This window comes from Puma concolor, chromosome B4, assembly GCF_028749965.1.
Source record: "Puma concolor isolate L17-30 chromosome B4, mPumCon1.1.hap2, whole genome shotgun sequence".
In the NCBI taxonomy this organism is placed as follows: Eukaryota; Metazoa; Chordata; class Mammalia; order Carnivora; family Felidae; genus Puma; species Puma concolor.
The window spans coordinates 108464599-108488018 of record NC_141673.1 but is presented as its reverse complement, the minus strand read 5'-3'; the positions used below and the strand labels follow the sequence as shown (position 1 = coordinate 108488018).

General features: G+C 38.3%; 1 protein-coding gene across 8 annotated transcripts in view; it reads right to left on the bottom strand.

The window, feature by feature from the left end:
- Positions 1–23420, bottom strand: part of CECR2 (CECR2 histone acetyl-lysine reader) — a 173265-nt gene that overhangs the window by 36028 nt on the left and 113817 nt on the right. For 7 of the 8 annotated variants that reach the window (XM_086714487.1, XM_086714488.1, XM_086714482.1 and 4 more), the window contains 6 exons: positions 18541–18724; positions 17208–17347; positions 16164–16268; positions 14065–14114; positions 12900–13069; positions 4858–4941 (listed from right to left, as the gene is read on the bottom strand). In XM_086714487.1, the coding sequence (XP_086570613.1) occupies positions 4858–4941; positions 12900–13069; positions 14065–14114; positions 16164–16268; positions 17208–17347; positions 18541–18724 (733 nt within the window). The remainder of the gene's footprint in view (positions 1–4857; positions 4942–12899; positions 13070–14064; positions 14115–16163; positions 16269–17207; positions 17348–18540; positions 18725–23420) is intronic. The other variant, XM_086714483.1, reaches the window with a different exon arrangement.

The following is a 23420-nucleotide window of genomic DNA, read 5'->3' as shown; positions in this document are numbered from 1 at the left end:
TCTTCAGTTGTGTTTTCAATGAATTAATATTTATGCTAAGCATGTAAGATACAACAGTTGAGTAACTTAAATTTATAGCATATTAAAAAAGCTTATTAGACAATTCAATAGCAAAAAAAACCCCAATCTTTTTCTTCTTAAAAAAAATGAGCAGAGGGGCGCCTGGGTGGCTCAGTCAGTTGAGCGCCTGACTTTGGCTCAGGTCATGATCTCACAGCTCTGTGGGTTCGAGCCCCACATCGGGCTCTGTGCTGACGGCTCAGAGCCTGGAGCCTGCTTCAGATTCTGTCTCCCTCTCTCTGCCCCTAACCCACTTGCATTCTGTCTCTGTCTCTCTCAAAAATAAGTAAACATTAAAAAAAATTAAAAAAAAAAAATGAGCAGAGAACCTGAACATTTTTCCAAGGAAAAGACACAGAAAGCCAACAGGTACATGAAACATTCCTAATCATCAGGGAAATGAAAATCAAAACCACAATGAGATGTTATTACTTCACACCTGTTAGAATGGCTATCATTAAAAAGACAAGAAATAACAAGTGTTGGCAAGGATGCAGAGAAAAGGAAACCCTCATGCACTGTTGGTGGGAATGTAAATTGGTGTGTGGCTTTGTTTCATCATGTGCTATAATTTCAGTTCTTATCTGATATGAATTCTCAACAATTATTATTTTATACAAATTGCATCATACAAATCTGAAAAAAAAAAAAAAATCCATGCTATGTACCAAGAATCTGTTTTAAAACTTTTGTTCTTGGGGTGCCTGGGTGGCTCAGTTGGTTAAGTGTCTTGACTTCGGCTCAGGTCATGATCTTGCCGTTCCTGAATTTCGAGCCAGCATCAGGCACTGTGCTGACAGGTCACAGCCTGGAGACTGTTTTGGATTCTGTGTCTTCCTCTCTCTCTGCCCCTCCCCTGCTCACACTCCGTGTCTCTCTCTCAAAAATAAATAAACATTAAAAAAAAATTAAAAATTTTTGTTCTCATTTCCAGCAGTACACCACCCCAAGCTAAAGCAAATATTAATGAAAATACCACTGAAGGATCGGACTCACTGCCTGGAGACACTTTTAGTAATGTTTTAATTTTTAATAGTTTAAACACTAAGAGTTTAAAGAACAAGTACAACCAAAGGAACAAAAACAAAACAAAAAAACCCTGAACAGTTAACAAAATTCTTATGCTGTTTGACACTGCATTTGTTTTTCCTTTATAAGTGGTCAGTTGTATAAGTGGGGGGGTATCTAAATTCTTTATTTTTTTTTTTATTTTTTAAATGTTTTATAGATAAGAGACCTGCTAGAATCAAGGGGGGGATTTTAATGAGAAGCTAATTAGAGACACCACTTTGAAATCCTCTAAAGTATTATAAATAGAATCCGGTTGAAGCAGTGCCTAGACTCCCCTTCCGTGCTCCCCCCTCACCCAGGGCAGGTTATCAGACACCCTGGCACCCTTGCCACCTTTAGTAGCACACTTGAGACCATACCACCACAAAGAGGTCCCTAGTAAGAGTAATGTCCAGAGTGTCCTGACAAAAATAACCAATGCAGCCCTAATCTCAGAGTTTAGAAAGACTATCTCCCTTCGCTAATATTTTCCCCAGGAGTCACAATTAAAAGACTTTTTGAGGCAAAAAGATTGGACTCCTAGGTAACAAATATAGGTCAGACATGCTGCCTAAAAGGTTTTAATGGCCTGATGATTCTCTGCTGCTTAAACAAAAGCACAAAACTCATAACACATCTAAGGTTTTCTCTAGGACACTGGGTACCGGAACAGATATTCAGGAGCTCTACAATTCCATGGTTAGTTACAACTAAAACTAAAGAAAACAGAAAAAAAAGAATATTACAGAGAATAACTAAAAGAAGAAATTTTAGTATCTGAAGTAAGCTTTGCTTACAGCCATGAAAAACAAATTTTAGGTCTGTATTCAGATTACTATGTGATGTGAAATGTACATTAAGGCATTTAGGACTCAGTACAGGGACAATGAACAGAAAATAGGAAAGAGAACTTTCAAAGAGGTGTTAACTCTTAAGGTATTGAAGAAAGTGGAGAGGACACAACAAAAGGAGCTAGAAAACCATTTGAGAACTATGGCTGGATACCAATTACCAAAGGCCATTCCGAAACTAATGATGCTATAGGAAAGAAGAGACTGGGGAGACTGAAGTCAGTCATGACAGAATTGCCAATCATTAAAAGTTGGGCAATTTATCTACTGGCAAGAACATGTCTATGAACTGAAAAACAGAAATAAAGGTTAAATGCAAATATATTTAAGTAAATAAAAATTTATAAATTAATTTTTTCCTTTTTTTAGGCTCAAGGTAGAATGTATTTAGTTAATGATAAGATCTCTGTAAAACAAATTATGCTGTCACCTGAATTTAAGTCATGAAAACATTACTCTGAGGCAGTAAGAAGCTCCATACTTTCTAAGACCACTAAACTATGTGATATTCAACAAAACATAATGCTAAAAGGCATTAAAAAGTTAAAAAGTACAGAGACTGTAAGAACTGCCCAGCACAGAGTCTGGATTTGAGATTGAAATTAGCAACAAAGAAAAACCTCTGGTAAAAGAAGAGTGAGGAAATGGAGGTTTCAGAGGATTGAGGGCCGTGAGTACAAGGCACCTTCTATATAACCTTCACAGACTGGGAAGGGGGATCTAGGGAAATCACTTGCTGGGTGCTTTCATTGTGACTGTCTCTCCCTGAATTCCACTCTCCTATTGGACTTCCAGCATCAAATGTATCATCACCTGCAATCAAGTTCCTTTGGCCTCACATTCCTTTACCACCTTGACAATTTTTAAATTTCAGTAAATGTAAGTATCAATTTTGTCCCTTCCTATACGTGTGCTGCTAAAATCATTTAACTACCCTAAACTATGGTACAAAATGAAAATGCCCAAACATAGTCGGCTTCTGGATGTGGGGAAACCCATTTTTTAATAAATTAGTTGTTGACCTAAATATTGTGTCTTCATTAGATCTCCATTCTCACCTTCAGAGGATAGATGAACATCCAATGTGAACTCCTAACGTTTTCCTGCCCCATCAAAGTTTGTGTCTTTAACTTAGGAGAAACGGGAGAAACTCCATGGCAAGGCCCTGCTTCGTAGGCACTTCACCTTACCGGAGTCAGCTACATGCAGTCTCTTTCTCATTCATGGACATCTTTCATGTCCATGCTACATCTCAATTTAAAAAAATGAAAATTCCACAAGCTCTCCTCAACCCTGCTTCCTCTTTACTTTTTCACAATTTGTTTTCTTTCACTTTCACTGTCATATTTTTCTTTTTTTTTTTTTTAATTTTTTTTAATGTTTTATTTATTTTTGAGACAGAGACAGAGCATGAGCAGGGGAGGGGCAGAGAAAGAGGGAGACACAGAATCTGAAGCAGGCTCCAGGCTCTGAGCTGTCAGCACAGAGCCCGACGTGGGGCTCGAACCCACGGACCACGAGATCATGACCTGAGCTGAAGTCGGACGCTCAACCGACTGAGCCACCCAGGCGCCCCAACTGTCATATTTTTCAAAACAACAAGTACCATGATACTAATGACCCTCATGCACTAATGACCCTCACCTGCCACTCCCCGACCTCCACCATTTCCTCCATTTTATTTATTATTTTAAATGTTTATCTATTTTTGAGAGAAGAGAGAGAAGGAGGGGCAGAGAGACAGGGAGACACAAAATCTGAAGCAGGCTCCAGGCTCTGAGCTGTCAGCACAAGCCCAACACAGGGCTCGAACTCACGAACTGTGAGATCACGACCTGAGCTGAAGTCAGACACTTAACCAACTGAGCCACCCAAGCACCCCTCATTTCCTCCATTTTAGACCTACATTTTCAGTAGCAGGGATTCCACTATTCTTTCCTGCTGGAAGTACACTGCTAATGGATTTCTTACTTTCCAGTGTTTCCTTAAAAAATCATTTATCATGGTGTGACCAGAAAGGTAGCTTCCTAAAACAAAGCTCTAATGACATAACCTCACTAACTACTGCCTGTCTACTGAAAATATAAGCTTGAGAGTCCGGAGACTCAAAAATTTCATCATTCTGGCATTTTCTTCCACTATATATAACAACACATCTTATATGCCAGACACATCCAAATATATACTGTTCTTTTACCACATTTATATATCATCATGCCTCTGTGCTTTGTTTATATTATTCTTGTGTATTACTCTTCTGCCCCCACTATCCACCATCAAAATCTTAGTCATTCTCCAAGGTTCAGGTGAAGTATAGTTCTGCTTGCCTCAACTCCCCTTTCTTTGCCCACTACTAATTTTTTCCATTTTTGCAGTCATGAATTTCAATGTTTATTTATTTTTGGGACAGAGAGAGACAGAGCATGAACGGGGGAGGGGCAGAGAGAGAGGGAGACACAGAATCGGAAACAGGCTCCAGGCTCCGAGCCATCAGCCCAGAGCCTGATGCGGGGCTCGAACTCACGGACCGCGAGATCGTGACCTGGCTGAAGTCGGACGCTTAACCGACTGCGCCACCCAGGCGCCCCGATGAATTTCTACTACATAGATATCTATTATAGTGCTTATCATTCTCACCTATATTAGATATGTATATGTTTATCATCACTGGAAATTAATTGTTAAGATCCAAAAGAGTGCAATGTCATATCTTACTTTTCAATGACTTCTTTTTCTAAAAGTGCATCTCATGTATAAGAATGCTCCATAAAAGTCTGAGATTTAGAAATTGAGGTAAAGGTAAATTAAAAAGTAGGAATAAAAGGAGTACCTGAAATAAAAATGGACCAATCCTTTTGAACACTTAAAACTCCTCTCTACTCTCACACACACTCACCTCTTGCTTGATGGATTTGACGGACAGGTGGTCAGACATCCACCTAGGCTGCAATTCTGCCTTTGTGCGCTGTGGACGCTTTCCCTATAGTTAGAAGTGAGGAAAAGAAAGGAAAAGACAGATTAGGGTGTTCTCAGCTACTGCTACTGCTGCTGCCAGGATTAGAGTGGCCTTTAAGGCACATGGGTTACGGCTTTACCTAAATAAGAGCCAAAGGTATCCTTTGGACAGTCAATAAAATGACTATTCAATTCCATAAGGTACCAAGCCAGTTTATTTTCTTAAAAGAAAAAAAGAAAAAAACAAAAAGCAAAAAACTTACAGACACCAAGTGTCTCCTCTATCAATCTTCATCACTGGCAAGAAACTCTTTTAACTATTTAGACACTAAAAAAAAATATTTTGTTGCAAATTATTAAGAGAAAGCCATGTTTTACCACTTTTCACTGAAGGGAATGGCTCTGAAAGGAGGCATTACGAGCAGATGGAGGCAGAACTCCCCTAAAAGGCAGCTCAGTGGCAGCAGTGAGAAGTGAGGGTGGCTGCCTCAGCTGAGAACCAAAGTAGCAAGACAGAAGTGGGGAAAAAGACTCAGGGACCAGAAATCAGAGAGCTTGCCTGAGAAGATTAGACTTGACAAAATTTAAAAGCTTGAAAGCAATCACTATAGGACATTTCAAGAAAGGAGTTTTGAAACTTAACTAATGCTAGGTATTTACCTAAGGTCAGCATAAGTTTTGGAATTTTTGTGGAATGAGCCCCATAGCTTCGCCAATGTAACCTATATTGAGGTGGTAAGCAAAGGCTTTGCAGTTAAGATGAGTAATTTTGTGGCTTCAGTATCAGTATCAGCATTACCCAGGTTTGGTTCCAGTACCACTTAATCCAAAGTCTTGAAACTTGAAGAATCAATGAGGTAAAGGCACAAAGGGTAGAAAAAAAAGTCAGTGACAAAAAGGTGTGGTCTATACAATGCAAACATACTGCAAAGCAATTGTGGTAGATTTAAAAAGAAGCTTTAGAAAGCTTTCCTGTTAGGAGAATGACCAGGCCTCAGTACAAATGTAATCTAACCGTCAAAGTGTCACGACCCTCTTTTTCACAAAAGCTACCACAGCAGTTTCCTCAAATATGCCTATGAGCGACTCCTTTACGAGCTTAAAGACCCCAAGAGGAAGAGCTCTTCAATTTTAAGTAAATGTGAAAATTTACCATGGAATTCTCTTTTGAAGGGATTGTACGAGTTTACCATGCTAGTAGCAATAGCGGCTAATATCAACTTGACTCCAAACTTTGCCAAATCAGACAAAAGTTACTAATGTGGAGACTAATGGTAGTCTTGATAAAGAAGATGAACTTGTTTTCCTACAACTTTACTCTTTTGTGTGAATTATCTATACTCTAAGGCAATTCATTTGTTAAAGACCTAATGTTTATAAGCTGTTTAAATATTACTGCCTGTAATATTAGTAACAAATACTTTTACTAGCTTAGATCTTTTATTTAAACCTTACCATAAAAGCTTAACTTTTATATGGTCAAAGAAAGCTTACTGATTCTTTTATTATTTCAACATTTAGAGAATTATTTATTTATTAATCTGTTTTAACTTTCTTCACACTTGCATTTATTTTGGTAAGATTTAGTTTTCTACCAAGGTTTCTCACCAATTATCTACAACCATGAACAATGGATGGGACAAGTACCTACTGGTAGCTGTGTACTATGCCAGGTACACTGATGTGGTTTCTTTTGCTTAATTCCCATAGAAACTTCTGTGAAGTTAGAGCTTTCATTTTACTAACAAAAAATAAAAATTTAGAGATATCAAGTAACTTATCCAAAGGGATAACTAGAAAAGGGAAGCACCATTATTCAATGAAGTTTGAAAGAAAAGCTCTTAACTCCTGCTATGCCATATTAACCCTCTGTCCACTGTCCTAGCTGTTTTGTGCTTTTACGTACTGAGATGATGACCTGAGCTGAAATCAAGAGTTGGATGCTTAACCAACTGAGCTGTACCACCCAGGCGTTCCCATACTGTATTTTATATATAATGGGTGTATCTGTGAGCACCACATTATGTTCTACTGATAATATGTTTCAAATGTCACATTTGAATCACTAGCATTTTTCATTATTACAAAAAAAAAATCTCTCTTGGACAACATAATTAGGATGGGTAGTAGTAGGGTAACATAGTTAAAGCAAGGAATTTAAAAAATGTATATACTTCAAGCATGTATTTTACTTAATGTATAAATGTACTGCCATTCACCAATCATATGATGCAGTACCCCATTGAGAGGGGTTTCCTATGAGTCAGTCATATAAATTAACCTCTTAAGCCATTATCTGTCCTACCAGTTTTGTTTAAGTGAAAGTGAGATGTTAAGGAGATTGGATTTGTAATCCATATGCAGAAACCTTATCATTTTAATGATTTTTGTCCTATTCAATCTTTTACTGCTTTGCTCTAATTTGAGAATTAGCTTTTTATTTTTTATTTTTAAAATAAACTCTACACCCAACATGGGGCTTGAACTCACAGCCCCGAGATTAAGAGTCACATGCTCTCCTGATTGAGCCAGCTAGGTGCACTGCCCTGAGAGTCAACTTTTTAAAGAAATGTTTATTATTTATTTTTTGAGAGAGAGAAAGAGAGTGAGCAGGGGAGGAGCAGAGAGAGAGAGATACAGAATCTGAAGCAGGCTCCAGGCTTTGAGCTGTCAGCACAGAGCCTGATGCGGGGCTCAAACCCACAAACTGGAGATCATGACCTGAGCTGAAGTCAGACCCTTAACTGACTGAGCCACCCAAGCGCCCCTAGAGAGTCAAGTTTTTAAAGCAACTCATATTCAATGATTTTTTTTAATGGAAAATTTTCAAAGAAATTTTTATGCTCATATTTTATTGACTTCATAATATTTGTGTAATTACTGTAACAAGTACAATAAACACAAACACATTTGTAAAAATATTACAAATGTTGATGAACATATGTCTTAAATGCTAAATGCCAAGGCACCTGAGTGGCTAGGTCTGTTGAGCATCCGACTTTGGTTCAGGTCATGATTTCACAGTTCGTGAGTGCAAGTCCCACATCGGGCTTGCTGCTGTCAGCTCAGAGCCTGCCTCGGATCCTCTGTACCCCTCGCTCTGCCCCACCCCCATTCACTCTGTCTCTCTCGCTCTCTTTCAAAACTAAATAAACGTTAAAAAAAACTGCTAAATGTCAAGTTCAGCAAAGACCGTGAAGATTGGTACATTTGTACTGCCTTGAGTAAATCATTTATGATAAGCATGTCTGTTACATGAAGGACCCTTCAGAATGCTTCCAATATGCTGATTTAAGTGATAATACATATGCTTCTTATCCACCTCTCCTAACACTCCTATTTTACAATACTTTTTATCCACCTGTTATTTTGGAGAAAAATTTTTATTATCTTGGGATTTGGCTAAGGCTATAATAAATCTCAATTTATCTTGGTGAATATTGATATCTAAGCATCTTTTCATGGCGCCTGTGTGGCTGAGTTGGTTAAGCGTCCAACTCTCAGTTTTGGCTCAGGTCATGATCTCACAGTTTCGTGGGTTCGAGCATGGATCCATGTTGGGCTCCGTGCTGACAGTGCAGAGCCTGCTTGGGATTCTCTCTCTGTCTCTTCCCCACTCGTGCTGTCTCTCTCAAAATAAATAAATAAACTTAAAAAAAAAATCTTTCGGGGCGCCTGGGGGGCGCAGTCAGTCGGTTAAGCGTCCTACTTCAGCCAGGTCACAATCTCGAGGTCCGTGAGTTCGAGCCCCGCGTCAGGCTCTGGGCTGATGGCTCAGAGCCTGGAGCCTGTTTCCGATTCTGTGTCTCCCTCTCTCTCTGCCCCTCCCCCGTTCATGCTCTGTCTCTCTCTGTCCCAAAAATAAATAAACGTTAAAAAAAAAAAAAAAATTAAAAAAAAAATCTTTCCTTCTAGGAACAGAGATCTTAAAATATTTACATGAGATTTAAAAAATATATATCTACTTTTACTTGAGATTTAAAAAATATATATCTACTAACAGTTCTGTAGCTTTTTCTTTCTTATCAACCATGTACGACTCAAGTTAGTTTCACAGCAAAATTTGTTTTGTTGCTACTGTATATGGGATTTTTTCAGCAATCTTTAAATATCAGTATGCCTAATAATCACCTGAGAGCTTCTACAACTGCATATTAACAAATAACACCTCTAACAATTCTGATAGGGGTTGGGAGTGGTATACTGGCAAGAATCTGAGCTTTTAATAAGTTTGCAATGTGATTCTGATGCAGAAAGTCTAGTTACCCAGCACTATTACTAACTTCTAATTAACAGACTTCTAAGCAGATTCATCATATTCCTCCAGACAAAATGTTTTGCCTCTGACTCTTGTTTGTATCATTATACTAGATAAAACTTCCAAGACAATGTTACCAATATTAGAACCTAGGGATTATTAGGAACAAAAGAATTATTATTCTTTTGGTGAAGGATGGCTTTTATTTGTTAGTATTAAGGACTTGACATTTATATTACTGAATGAAGAGGGTGTGTTTATATGAAGAATAGGAATCTAAGATATCTGTATCTGAATGAACAAGGGTAGCTACCCATTTCTTTCTTCATTTTTGAAATGTTTAGAAGTTATCTTATTTTAAGGGTTTAGAAAAATTTACCTGTGAATACATTCAAGTGATTCTGGAATTTTTTTTGTTTTTTGTTTTTAATTTTTAAAAATGTTTATTTATTATTGAGAAACAGAGACAGAGCACAAGCAGGGGAGGGGCAGATAGAAGGGGAGACACAGAATCCAAAGCAGGCTCCAGGCTCTGAGCTGTCAGCACAGAGCCCGACGCGGGGCTCGAACTCACAAATCACGAGATCATGATCTGAGCTGAAGTCGGACACTTAACCGACTGTGCCACCCAGGCGCCCCTGATTCTGGAGTTTTTGATGGGATCCCTTTGTGATAACTCTTTTCCCCTAATTACTGAACTGCTAAGATTTTTCTCTTCATTTTTAAAATTTTTAAATTTTTGAGAGAGATAAAGACAGAGAGAGAGTAAGCAAGCAGGGAAGGGACAGAGAGAGAGGGAGACATAGAATCCGAAGCAGGCTCCAGGCTCTGAGCTATCAGCACAGAACCCGACATGGGGCTTGAACTCACAAACCGCAAGATCATGACCTGAGTTGAAGTCGGACACTTAACAGACTGAGCCACCCAGGTGCCCCTTAGATTTTTCTACTGCACAATTTAGATTCTCTTGTTTTTGTAATCAATACCCTATTTTACTAAGGTTTGCTAATTTATAGCACTATACGCCTTTCAAAATACCAAATCTGTTATTATTTGGCTTGTAATTTCATGTTTCTTGAGAATTATAATTCATGTTTATCTTATTTTAAAAATTTTTCTTTTCTTGCAAAGAATAACTTTTGAAATTTTTCCCATCAAAACCATCAGTTTTATGCTTGTAAGTTTTTTTTCTTAGTTCATCTATTCAAAAAAATCATAGGTTGAACACTGCAGTAAAAAAGCAGAAATTATAAGAGCACCTGGCTGGCTCAGTTGGTAGAACGTGTGACCGCTGATCTTCGGGTCAAGGGATTGAACACAATGGATGCAGAGATTACATTCACTTATTTTTGAAAGACAGAGAGAGACAGAGCACAAGCGGGGGAAGGGCAGAGAGAGAATGAGAAACAGAATCTGAAGCAGGCTCCAGACTCCGAGCTGTCAGCACAGAGCCCGATGTAGGGCTCAAACTCACGGGCCGTGAGATCATGACCTGAGCTGAAGTCGGACGCTTAACCGACTGAGCCACCCAGGTGGCTCACGTAAAGTGAGCTCACGTAAAGTCACGAAAGTTATAAAACCATCTCCATATAATAGTTACTTTAAGAAAATTAGATTAAGGGTGCTTGGGTAGCTCACTTGGTTAAGCTTCCCATTCTTGATTTTAGCTCAGGTCACGATTTCAAGATCGTGAGATTGAGCTCCGTGTTGGGCTCTGCGCTGAGTGCAAAGCTTGCTTGGGATTCAATCTCTCTCTGTCTCTCTCTCTCTCTCTCTGCTCCTCTATCACTTGCTCTCACAAGTGTTCTCTCAAAAAAAAAATAAAGTTAAAAAAAAATCAGATTATGTGTTTCAATTCCTGGAAAAATTGTCACAGTGGGTAGCAGGTCACAAACTTAAGTATAATTATAGTATATAGAATTAAGTATGGTGATGGGGAAATGGAGATTCTTTTTTTGCTCATCCGTGAAAATGTAATTACTGAAGCACTCTATAAGATCTCTAATAAGAATGGTGACTTTCTACATTTTTCCTTTTAAAGCACCAACCCACTTAGAAAAGTTAGAAATATCACTGGATTCACAACAAATTAATATATTTCTCCTTCTGTTTTTCCCTGGAGGTGCTACAGCAATTAATTTATTCTTTCTCTTCAGATTTCAGTGGCAGGTGGTCAAAATTTTCTGACTTCTATGAACATGTGCAACAGTCAGAAGTATTAGAATTATTGCAATGAAATAAGCAAAGTCAATGACTCTTGAGCATCCACCATGGAAAAGGCTTTACATTAGGTGTTATGGGGTTTAAAACAGTGAGATATGGTGCCTAATCTAAACAAAGCTTAAACAACTCAAAACAGAATTAAGTCATGACAAAATGTGTTAGGTAGGGGCGCCTGGGTGGTTCAGTCAGTTGAGCATATGACTTCAGCTCAGGTCATGATCTCATGATTTGTGGGTTCGAGCCCTGTGTCAGGCTTTGCGCTGACAGCACAGAGCCTGCTTCGGATCCTCTGTCTCCCTCTCTCTCTCTCTCTCTCTCTCTCTCTGCCCCTCCCCCACCCCTGCTCGCTGTCTCTCAAAAATACATAAACATTAAAAGAAAAAAAACATGGGGCGCCTGGGTGGCGCAGTCGGTTAAGCGTCCGACTTCAGCCAGGTCACGATCTCGCGATCCGGGAGTTCGAGCCCCGCGTCGGGCTCTGGGCTGATGGCTCAGAGCCTGGAGCCTGTTTCCGATTCTGTGTCTCCCTGTCTCTCTGCCCCTCCCCCGTTCATGCTCTGTCTCTCTCTGTCCCCAAAATAAATAAACGTTGAAAAAAAAAATTTAAAAAAAAAAAAAAAAAAAAAAAAAAAAAAAAAAAAAAAAGAAAAAAAACATAAGGGAGAAAATCCTAAAATTAGGAGACACGGGAGATCTTACAAAGAGTAGTATTCAAATAGGCAGGGAAGTGGAAGGAGAAAGATGCTTGAGAAAAGACAGGGCACCTGGGTAGCTCAGGTGGTTGGGCGTCTTACTTTGGCTCAGGTCATGATCTCACAGTCCGTGGGTTCGAGCCCCACATCAGGCTCTGTGCTGACAGCTCGGATCCTGGAGCCTGCTTCAGATTCTGTGTTTCCCTCTTCTCTCTGCCCCTCCCCCACTCCAGTTCTGTCTCTCTTAAACATAAACATTTAAAAAAAAAAGGCATACATGAGGGTGTATATGCATGAAAATATAGAAAGTGTGATTTATGGAACTATAATGTGAAACCGGAAAAAGCATCACACATATGGAGCTGGCAGAGTGGACCTGGAGCTACAAAGACAAATACCCTTCAGAACTTGCTGCTTACTGGGAGAGAGAGGATTTCTGCCCCCCCCACCAAAAAAGCAGCATATATATATACACAAGTTTGCACAGGCTGATAGGAGATACACCTGGGGGCTTGGGGAACACTTTCTGAGGAATGTTATAGAAGGGAAGTTGGTTCTAAACTGTGAAAAGCCATCCTAAGTACTATGGAATGCGAGTCACTGAGGATTTTGTGGGGCTAAGGAGAATACTGGATGATCCACAGTGAAGGAGAGTGGGTGGCATGAGGTCCCTTTTTAACATTCCAGATCAAAGTGAAGGGCTTGTAGCACTTCCAGGAGACACTAGAAATGTATTCAAAACTTAATGAATCATCCTTAAATAAAGCAGCTTTATAGCTACTAAAGAGGAGGAACCACCTATTTGCATACCTTTTGGGCAATCATGTTGCAGATCTCAGGCAAGAAGTCCTCGCTGAGGAGCTTATAGAGCTGCCGTTCTCGAAGAGAGGTTCTCTCCCGAAAACTCTCAGTGACCTGTCTCCATTCTTCTTCTGTTTGGCACAGGAGCCACCAGGTCCCTTGACCTGGCCCTTGGGACCCTAAAAACGAAAGGATAGGTTCATTAGATAGATACCACTAGGACCTTTTTTCTGTTAATTCTCAATTTCATTCCCCCCCTGGGTATGAAAAAAACCAGGAAATTTAAAAAAATTTTTTAAAAAGGGTATTAATTTTAAAAAGTTGATAATGTATAATTTTGATTTTCCTGTTACTATTTACACCTAAAAGTATTGTGACCATCGTAATTACAGATTTTAATAGAAATGCTTAAATATACTTACTTTTCTATTCAAAAGGTTCTGATTTGATCTTCTGCAGTCTTCCTGTTTCATTTATGTTGACATACTGTATATAAATTGATATTCCTCTCCCACTCCCAGTTTTAGGCAATTTGGATTATGGAACTGAAATCTGGTTAGGAATCCAATATAATCCCTTACATAGCATTTTACATTAAAAAGATAGGTCTTTGAGAAGTTGCTCATTTATCCAAATGTAATGTGCCCATTACACTGTGCCCAGGTTAGAAAGCACAAGTGAAGATCTGAAGTTATCCATCAGATGGAGAGATAGGCACAGGTAAGTGTGAGGAAGAGAGAACTGAAGGGCAAATAAACCAGTTAGGAGGTTACTGCAATAATCTTAATTGCTTTGCATGGCTCCGGAAAAAGAGCTGTCATCATAATATAAATCAATCATATTTACTTAATCTTTTCTAGTTATTTTTGTATCTTAGCAAGAGAGCATGAGTGCGGGAGACAGGCATGCATGGGGTGGGGAGGGAAAGGGGGGGTGTAGAGATAGAGATAGGCACAGAGGCAGAGAGAGAGAGAGAGAGAGAGAGAGAGAGAGAGAGAGAGAGAGAGAGACTCCTAAGCAGGCTAAACATATGTTCAGTGTGGAGCCTGATGTGGGGCTGGATCCCACAACCCTGGGATGGTGATCTGAGCTGAAATCAAGAGTCAGATGCTTAACTGAATGAGCTACCACTCAGGTGCCCCAATCTTTTCTAAACTCCAACAAAAGTCATTACCATTTCTTGTCTGTGGCTCGGATGCCAAGGAGTTTTCTTCCTGTTTTTCACTGAAACACAGGGAAAGGAGGCACCAATTAAAACAAAGACATGTTCAAAATTGTTCTGTACTTCCCCTGTTAAGTTAGACCCAATTAATATTAATACAAGGGTGTGTGTGTTTCAATGGGACAAAGTCAGGAGGAGGAATGACTCTACTGAATAAATGAATACCAGGATGTCGGTGTGTTGGTATTGAGGGGAAAGACTGTCATAGAGAAATCCAGTGTAATGATAACACTTTATGTACAGGAAAATATTAGGTTTTAAAACATTTTTTTGGAAGTCAAACAGAGGAGTTAAGTGTTACCAGTTAAATGCCTGCCCCATCTGCCCTGCCCTAAATAATAGGGATTCTAGTGTCTTCCTCCCTGATCAGGGCTATACTGAAGAAAAGCATGTTTAATTTAACCTCATATTAAGGTAGAGGTTAAGAATGCAGGCTCTAAAGTCAGACTGTCCCCATTCAAGGCTTGCCTCTTACCATGTGACCTCAGGAAAGTTAATTAACTTTCCTTAAAATAGGCTATAAATAATGCCTACATCACAGGGATGTTGGAGATTAAATTATGAAATACAGAAGTGTTCAGTGAAATAGTGTTAAGTATCATCATCATTTGTATACCTGAATCATGTAGGTCACTCTCTATGGCCTTCTGTTTGTTTTCAATTATCTATAATAGTGCTGCTCTATAGAACTTTCTGCGAGGATGAAAATGTTCTGTATTGTCACTGTCCAGTATGGTAGCCATGAGCCATATGTGGCTACTGGGTACTTCAAATGTAGCTGGTATGACTGAGGAACTGAATTTTCAATTTTATTTAATTTAAAAATATACAAATACTGTACTGCATACAGAGCTCTAAAGAATAAAATCACCAGCAGAGGGTAGCACAAGTCCACATATGATGTTAAAATGATTCTAAAATCCTCATAGTAAGATACCTTAATTGTTGGTACTGAACAGGGAAATGGAGATAGGTATAAAATAGCTTCCTGAATCTATAAGAAAGTCTAGACTGCTAACAAAACTCTGAAATGGATGCCATGTGTATACAACATGATTATAAAACATCTCTCACAAAACCAATAGAGGAAAGCTATGCTTTGTAATCAAATTCCTGGAAAGTTAAGTGGAACACTGATTCTTAAGTTAAAAAAAAAATCGAATTCTGACTGATTTATTCATAATGATTCCTAGAAATAAATACTTCTTAGTAGTTAATAAGCAACAAAGAGAAATCTGGCCTACTTCAAGCATTTAGATTATTTAGTAGTTCTATAATTTAGAGAAAAGAAGTGGTTTGTCCTCTGTTATTAGAATTTTTAAGAAAATGACTTAACTTCCATAGGTATAGAATGATAGATCTGATCCTTAAAGAAAATATATTTATACAGTATAGGCCAGATTTTCAAAATTCTTACATTAAAATTCACATGGTAAAATTTCCTAAAAGATCACGATGTATAAAACAAAATTTCCCATATGTAACAATCTGTTTCCTTGCTAAGATTAAGCTCTTACCTGTAGTTTACCATAGGAAATTGTATTCTAAACACAATAAAACATATTTGCTACTAAAATCTCCTTATAGGGAAAGAATTAACTCTTAAACTTATATAGGATATATAAACCTATTAAATCCTGATTATTAGTCAACAGTTAACCAGAATTAACTTAGCTCTACACTCCTATGAAAAAACGTGTGGCACAACCAATTTTGAAAGTTAATACATATTGAGCACTTTCTGTAGGTCATGCATGGTTTTCAGTCATTTATACTGTTACATTCATTATCCTGTTCAACTTAATCCTTATTATTAGTAGTAGACCTACTGTCCAGTAAAAGAATAGGCTTAGAGAGGGTAGTTCATGCAGCTAGGGAAGCCCTAGTGTACACGTGGTAATTTTATGAAGATTCTGACCCAAGCCTTCATAATCTAAGTCCTATATCCTTCCAGTGGCACGAAGGAAAATCAAGGATGAAAGAGCAAGTGAATTAAGGCCCCTTCTAGTGTGCGGGTTTATGACCCTCATAGACTAACACGAATGTCTTACCTCACTATAATCTCCTCCTGTACTTTCTTCCGTTTTGGGGGTCTTCCTCTTCTTTTTCCGGTTTTCCCAGGAACAGCTAAGACACTTTTTTGGCCTTCACTTTCCCTACGAAATAGCACATTAAATCAAAATGTTCTGTAATAGAATTGATACTCAGCTCAGTCATGATCTTGGGTTCCTGAGTTCAAGTCCTGTGTTGGGCTCTGTGCTGACAGCTTGGAGCCTGGAGCCCGCTTCAGATTCTGTGTCTTCCTCTCTCTCTCTGCCCCTCCCCTGCTCTCGCTCTCTCTCAAAAACAAACATTTAAAAAAATACAAAAGGGGCACCTGGGTGGCTCAATTGGTTGAGCGTCTGGCTTAGGCTCAGGTCATGATCTCACAGTTTGAGTTCGAGCCCCGCGTCGGGCTCTGTGCTGACAGCTCAGAGCCTGGAGCCTGTTTCGGATTCTGTGTCTCCCTCTCTCTCTCTGCCCCTCCCCTGCTCGTGCTCTGTCTCTCTCTCGCTCTCTCAAAAAATAAACATTAAAAAAATTTTTTTTTTAATACAAAAAAAAAAAAGTTAGATGGTAGCATTATTTTGGGACACTATGGAAACAAGGTCCCTTCCTCATTTAGGAAGCATTTAGTAAGGCGTACATTTCAGGCATTCTTTAAGGTCCTTTCGGTCCTATGCTGATGAAGCAGATCGTTAATTCTAGTAGAAAAAAGGAGCTATCAAGAGTCGATTATGACAGGAAAACCACTGCAGTGATGTGGTGGCACTATGGGCAACCTGCTGTATAGAGCAGTCTATGTTAAGGCAGTGGGACTCCTTGGGAACCTCAAGTCCAAACAACAGTATCTTTCACCATACTGATAGCAGAGGCTACATTATGAATTCGTTTTTATTTCTGCATGAAATAACTCTTTGCCAACTCTTTATACACATGCTGTTATATCTGACTCCTTCAGAAGAAAAAAATTTGTGCTGCAGAATTCCGATGTATTTAATTTTAATGACATTTCTGTATCGTAGCTATCCCAGCCCTGACCTCACAGATTATACCTGCTCAAAGAGAGTTCTCCATTGGATTTTCCTTGCACTGGGTCCTCCTTATACATTCGTGTTCCATAGAAATACCAATAGAGTGCCCCAGAATTGTCTTCACCCAATGGTTCCACACGGAGACTGTCTGCATCCAGACCCTTGGTTGAAGAACAGGGAAAAGAGGTTTGGGGAAGTAGGAAACAAAACAAAACGGGAAAACTAAAATGAAATTTCAAATTTATAGTCAGATAGACCTCATATTTTAAAATGCCTAAGCATCTTATGTAATGTTCAATCAGGACATCTGAAACACAGATAGAATGGGAAGATGGTACCTTCTTTGAAGAGCAGGATATGGAAATATTTCAAATGTTTCCCACCCCCATCACTGCCCCCATTTTACCAACAAAACAAAACAACAAAAAAGGAATTTTGATGAACATATATTTGGTTTGGACTTACTGTTATTTATGTGTGTATCCATAAAAGGAAAGACAATTATAACAGAGTAGAATCCAATGTTGTGAAAGCTTTGTCCCACGTGAGCTCTATTGCAGCTCCACCGTAACCTACAGTAACCTCTTATTCTAGCTGAGATCCAGTAATACAGCTCCCAATTTACCCCAGGCTCTGACCTATTTTGGCCTCCCCACTGCTATTGAAAATCTTGAGTCCTCAGCTAAGACTGTACTTAAATTGCACAATGATTTTATACTGAGTCCATGAGCAGGGCTGAAATGAGAAGTCATCAACACATTTAATCATTTCTGACTGAACAGGATTAGAAACTGACCTCCTATGAGTGAAAAGCAATAGCTCACACTCTCCCTCTGAGATAGACTTCCAAAACAGATAACAGTAGAATAAGGAGAAGGGAAGAGATATTATATCTTCCTTCTCCAACGCATTTTTTGTAACATGTATGAACGTATGTATATAGTAGGGATGAAACTCACTCACTTGCATATGTGGGTTATAGTCTTTGTAGTTTTCAATAAATATTTCAATTAAATAAAATCAAATTTTAAAACTTGGGAAATAAAATTCAGTAGCTAATTTAGTTGCAATTTTGGCTGATGAAAGGGTGAATAAATAGGTGCCTGACTGTTCCTTTGTCAGCTGGAACTCAGCCACATAAAGACAAAACCAAACTAGAAATTAAACCAAAATAACATATAGTCATCTAAATGTATGGCTTGGATTGCCTTGGCTACAGTGGTCATTGCATACATTAATTAAGAGTCCCAAGACTAGGAACATAAGCCAAACTAGCTTTTCTTAACGTCATCAGATTTTATATCCTGATTGTCTGCTTTTTTTGCTCTAGGAAAAGGGTTTGCCAGTTGAGCACCTTGAGAAGATCGAAGACATCATCTGCATCTAGCCGATAATCACAGAGGCGGTGTAGGATTTCCACACGAGTACGAAGGGGTAGGTCTTGGAAACTGGCTTCTCTCAGAGGGTTGGGCTTCCCTTCTTCAAGCTCCCAGCGGTAGTTGATGATGTCCTCTAGGTAGCTGTGGAATGTCTGAGGCCTAACCATACGGCCCCAAACACAAAAATACATTAGTATAAATTACAGAGGATGGGTAGAAAAGGGGGAGAGAACTGATGGCTTGATAGTTGACAAATCTTAAACAGAAAGCAGGAAGTAAAAGGGGTCTGTCTCAAAGCCCCTTACTGAAGTTTCATGTTATTATACCATCTACTTGGACCATATACTGTCAAATTCCAAAGAAGATAAATATGGTAAGAGGGTTTCTCACAGAATAAGTTGTTGTACTTCAAACCACAAACAGCATGTTCTGGTGAAAAGATAAAAGTTCTAATAATCAATGGTATAGATTGTGAAACAGGCAAGTCTTACCTTCACTCATGCAATTAAAAAGAGACTATACAGTTTGAATGGATAGCAGTCAAAATTAGATCTGTAACTGAGATGGCAAACAAAAAAAGAAATTCAGTGTTTGCCTAACCTAATTAATTCATATTTCAGGTTAAGAAACAAAGATGGAAAAAACTTCTCTAGAATACAAGCAGCTACTCCTATATGCAAATACAATTTTGTATTGTTACATACACTTTAAAGCTTATCACAAAATACTATATTCTAAATTTTGAAGATTAATTTTTCTATAGGAAACATTTAAGACAGTTTGATGGCAACTTAAATTTTTCTTGATTAGAGTTTGGCAATTCTATAAACTGCATTTTGATTAGTACCTAAATGTGCCTTGTATTTAATATAAAATAAAGAGCTGTTTAGTTGTTGGATGGTTATTCTATCTCTCAACTATTAACAAATCTGGGCACAATTTCACCTATTGCTTGATTAAAATTTTTTTCTCACTAAGCAAGGAGCTCTAAAGAAGTTATATGTCAATGTAATTTTAAAAAGAGGCATGTACCATGTTGACTGACAATCTGTGGTAATTATGTTTGTAGAAAAAGTCAGAGGAAATATTCATGGGAAAAAAAAATCAAAGGGCCTTATGCAAATAAGAAATTAAACATTTTGCTTTTTCAAAGAGAGAAGACACTACCTCCTTACTATTGATACATCAACTGGGGAAAATGTGAACAGAGTTAGCTTATTATGCAGCAAAATACCTCCGCATATCAAGGCTCTCACAAATTTGATTTGATTGCAGCATTCACATTCAAAGCATAAGCACTGGCATATGAATACCTGGGCTTGAACCTTAGTGGGTATGGACTACTTCCTCTCTCCACTGCCTGTGAAGCTGCTACTGCCCCTTCAGGAGGGAGGAGCTGGACAAAGAATAGCTCAAACTGGCGGTAAAAAGCAGATACTGTGGCAATGGTGAATTAGAAAATAAAATGGGGTGTATTTTTAAAATTGTTTTTTTGGTAGCAAAGTGTATGAAGATTACAATCTCTTTGGTACAATAGCCCTTTACTACATGCTTTCTAGAATTTAAAAAAAAAAATTGTTGTTTATTTTTGAGAGCACATGAGAGAGACAGAGTGCAAGCAAGGGAGAGGCAGAGAGGGAGAGAGATACAGAATACGAAGCAGGCTCCAGGCTCTGAGCTGTCAGTACAGAGCCTGACGTGGGGCTTGAACCCAGGAGCCATGAGACCGTGACCTGAGCTGAAGTTGAATGCTTCACCGACTGAGCCACCCAGGCACCCCTCTATAATTTCTAATGTACACATAGTACTCCAAGCAACAAGGCATGTTTTTCTTGCAGTAAAATAAAATATGGAATCTATAATACTGAGATTATTTCACCAGAACGGCAGCTTCGCTGGAGGATGTGGCAGGAGTCAGGCTGGACCAGGCTAGGGAAACTTCTAATTCCAATGTGAGGCAAAGGAAGCACCAGCATACCAGTCCTGCAAACACTGAATGTGTATAAACAGTGTTGTTCTTTGTGCCTACAATCTGTCTGAAAGCCTCTACTTGTCTCAAAGAAGTGCATGTTTGAGATTCCTTTCCAATAGCCCTATTATCCTACTCAGTTTCAATTACATTGCTTTTGCTAAAGTTTTCTTAAGACATCTCCATACCTTACCAAGAGATACTTGAGGGCTTAGAATTCAAGCTAGATAAACCGCCTCATATAAATCTATATCCCTTTCTTAAAACATCAGAAATTCAAAAGGGGGGAAAAATGTTTCAAAGGCATTTAAAACAAAAAGCCTGCAGGAAGCCAAAAATCAGGCTAACACTTTCTATTTAGTGGTTCTTAATCTATAGGACATAAAGCTCTTCAAGAATTTGATTAAGACCATATACCCTCTCCCCCTGAAAAAGAGCACGCCCACAATTTTGTGTGGATGATCAGATTTTGTTTCTTGAAGAAGACTGTATAGGCACCATGCTGCTGAAAATTGCTGGAACATTCCTGACTTTTTCATCTATGTAGCTCGATGCAATTCTCTCTTAATGACTCAAATACCTCTCAACTTTCTGAAATGTAATGAATTAAAATGAAATTCTGAATTATAATGAAATGTCTCAATAGAATATGGTTAACAGAAAAATCAAACTAACCAAAAGTTCTGAACACAACCAGTTTCACTTTTCTCTGGTCTGAAAAAGTTCCAAATGCTCTTAAACACCGCTCTTTTCCTTATTCCAAAATCGCAAAGTTAGCTATTTTTGAGAACCCCACCAATTAGCTTCAGACAGTATATGCTTCTGCGGGTGAGACCAATTTTGCAAGGATGGCATGACCAGAGTAAAGTATGTTAGCACAAATCTTGGCTGCTTGGAGCTGGCCTCTTGATGATGCAGGGCAACACATTTTAATATCTGCAATCTATATTAAATGATCACAGATGAAAAGAAGACTCTTGAGTTCTTTGAGGCATGTGTTAGTTCTCTGAGACACGAAAGGGTATCCCACAGTCTACTTGCAGGGGAACAATTAAGACATGTCATCATGGGTAGCATAATGGAGACCTAAATGAAAAAATTACATTTCTTTCATTGGCTACAAGTATTTCTGAAGCAGATGAAATACATGTGTGAATAGTTAAGCCACATTTAACACCAAGCACTGGATTAGGAGAAAGATTTTGGTTCCAAGTGAAGCAACAAGTAAAAGGCTAAGAACATCTGAGAAACTGTTTATTCTTTTTTTTTTAAATAAACTGTTTATTAAAGATCATACAAAGACACAGAACAAAAAAATTTAAATAACATATCTTTTCTAGGGCCATATAGTGGCTGCCGTACCCAAACATCCTAAAATCAACATGACAGCCAGGATAAGTTAAAAAATCATGGTAATTTTAAAGAATTTAATTAAATTAAAGAATTTAAATTTTAAATTAAAGAATTTAAATTAAAATATGAAATATATCTTTTAGCAGAGAAGCATACATATAATATAAATTTTACATGCCTTTATGATTATTTATGTTGGGTAACAAAAAAGTACTAAAAGTCAACTGGAAATCAATATGTAATAATCTTTAAAAAGACAAAATACCTTTTTTGAATGGAAGCTGGATGGGACCTTAAATATTATTGGCATTGAGAAAACTGAAGCGTCAGGTAATATGTGAAAAGGCACAATAAGAATTCTGAATATCTTCTTTTTTTAAATTGATCTATCTATCTATCTATCTATCTATTGAGAGAGAGAGAGAGAGAGAGAGAGAGAGAGAGAGAGAGAGAGGAAGGGTCAGAAAGAGAGAATCCCAAGCAGGCTTCACATTGATAGCATGGAGCTCCATACAGGGTTTGAACCCACTTAACTGACTGAGCCACCCGGGTACCCCTGAATAGCTATTTATAATTTAAGGATGCATACTGCTAGCTCTAGACCCACTAAAACACACAGATACGGACACAGACACACACGCACACACACACCCAACAGAGGAAATAAAGTAACATACTAACAAAAATAACCCAAAAAGAAAGCACTGAAGGGCCAACAGAGGAACAAAATATCAGAAAGAACAAGAAAAGATGCTCAACATCATCAATCATTTGAAAATGCAAATTAAACCCACAATGAGACTAGCAGAGTGAAAATTAAAAGATGGATAATAACAAGTGCTGACTAGGATGTGGAGAAACTGGAACCCTCACATACTGTTGGTGGAATAGTAAAATGGTGTAGCCACTTTGGGAAAGTTTGGCATGGTGCTCTAAAAGTTAAACACAGGGGCACCTGGGTGGCTCAGTCAGTTGAGTGAGCGACCAATTTTGTCTCAGGTCATGATCCTCACAGTTTGAGTCCTTTTGTCAGGCTCTGTGCTGACAGCTCAGAGCCTGGAGCCCGCTTTGAGTTCTGTGTCTCCCTCTCTTTCTGCTCCTCCCCCACTCATGCTCTGTCTCTCTCTCACAAAAATGAAAACACATTAAAAAAAATTTTTTTTACAGTTAAATAAAGAATTACCATATGACTCAGACTGTTCCACTCTTAGGTATACATACTCAATAGAAATGAAAATATACATCCATACAAAAACATGTACACACATGTGCATACATAGCAGCATAATTTACAATAGCCAAAAAGCTGAAGCAGTGCAAATGTCCATGAACTGAAGGATAGATAAAATGTGTATCAATACAACAGAATATGTTTCAGCCATAAAAAGGAATGAAGTACATGATTCATACTACAACACAGAGGAACCTTGAAAACACTGTGCTAAGTGAAAGAAGCCAAACACAAAAAGGCAAATATTATATGATAAGCCCTATAACAAATACCTAAAACAGGAAAAAACACAGAGATAAGAA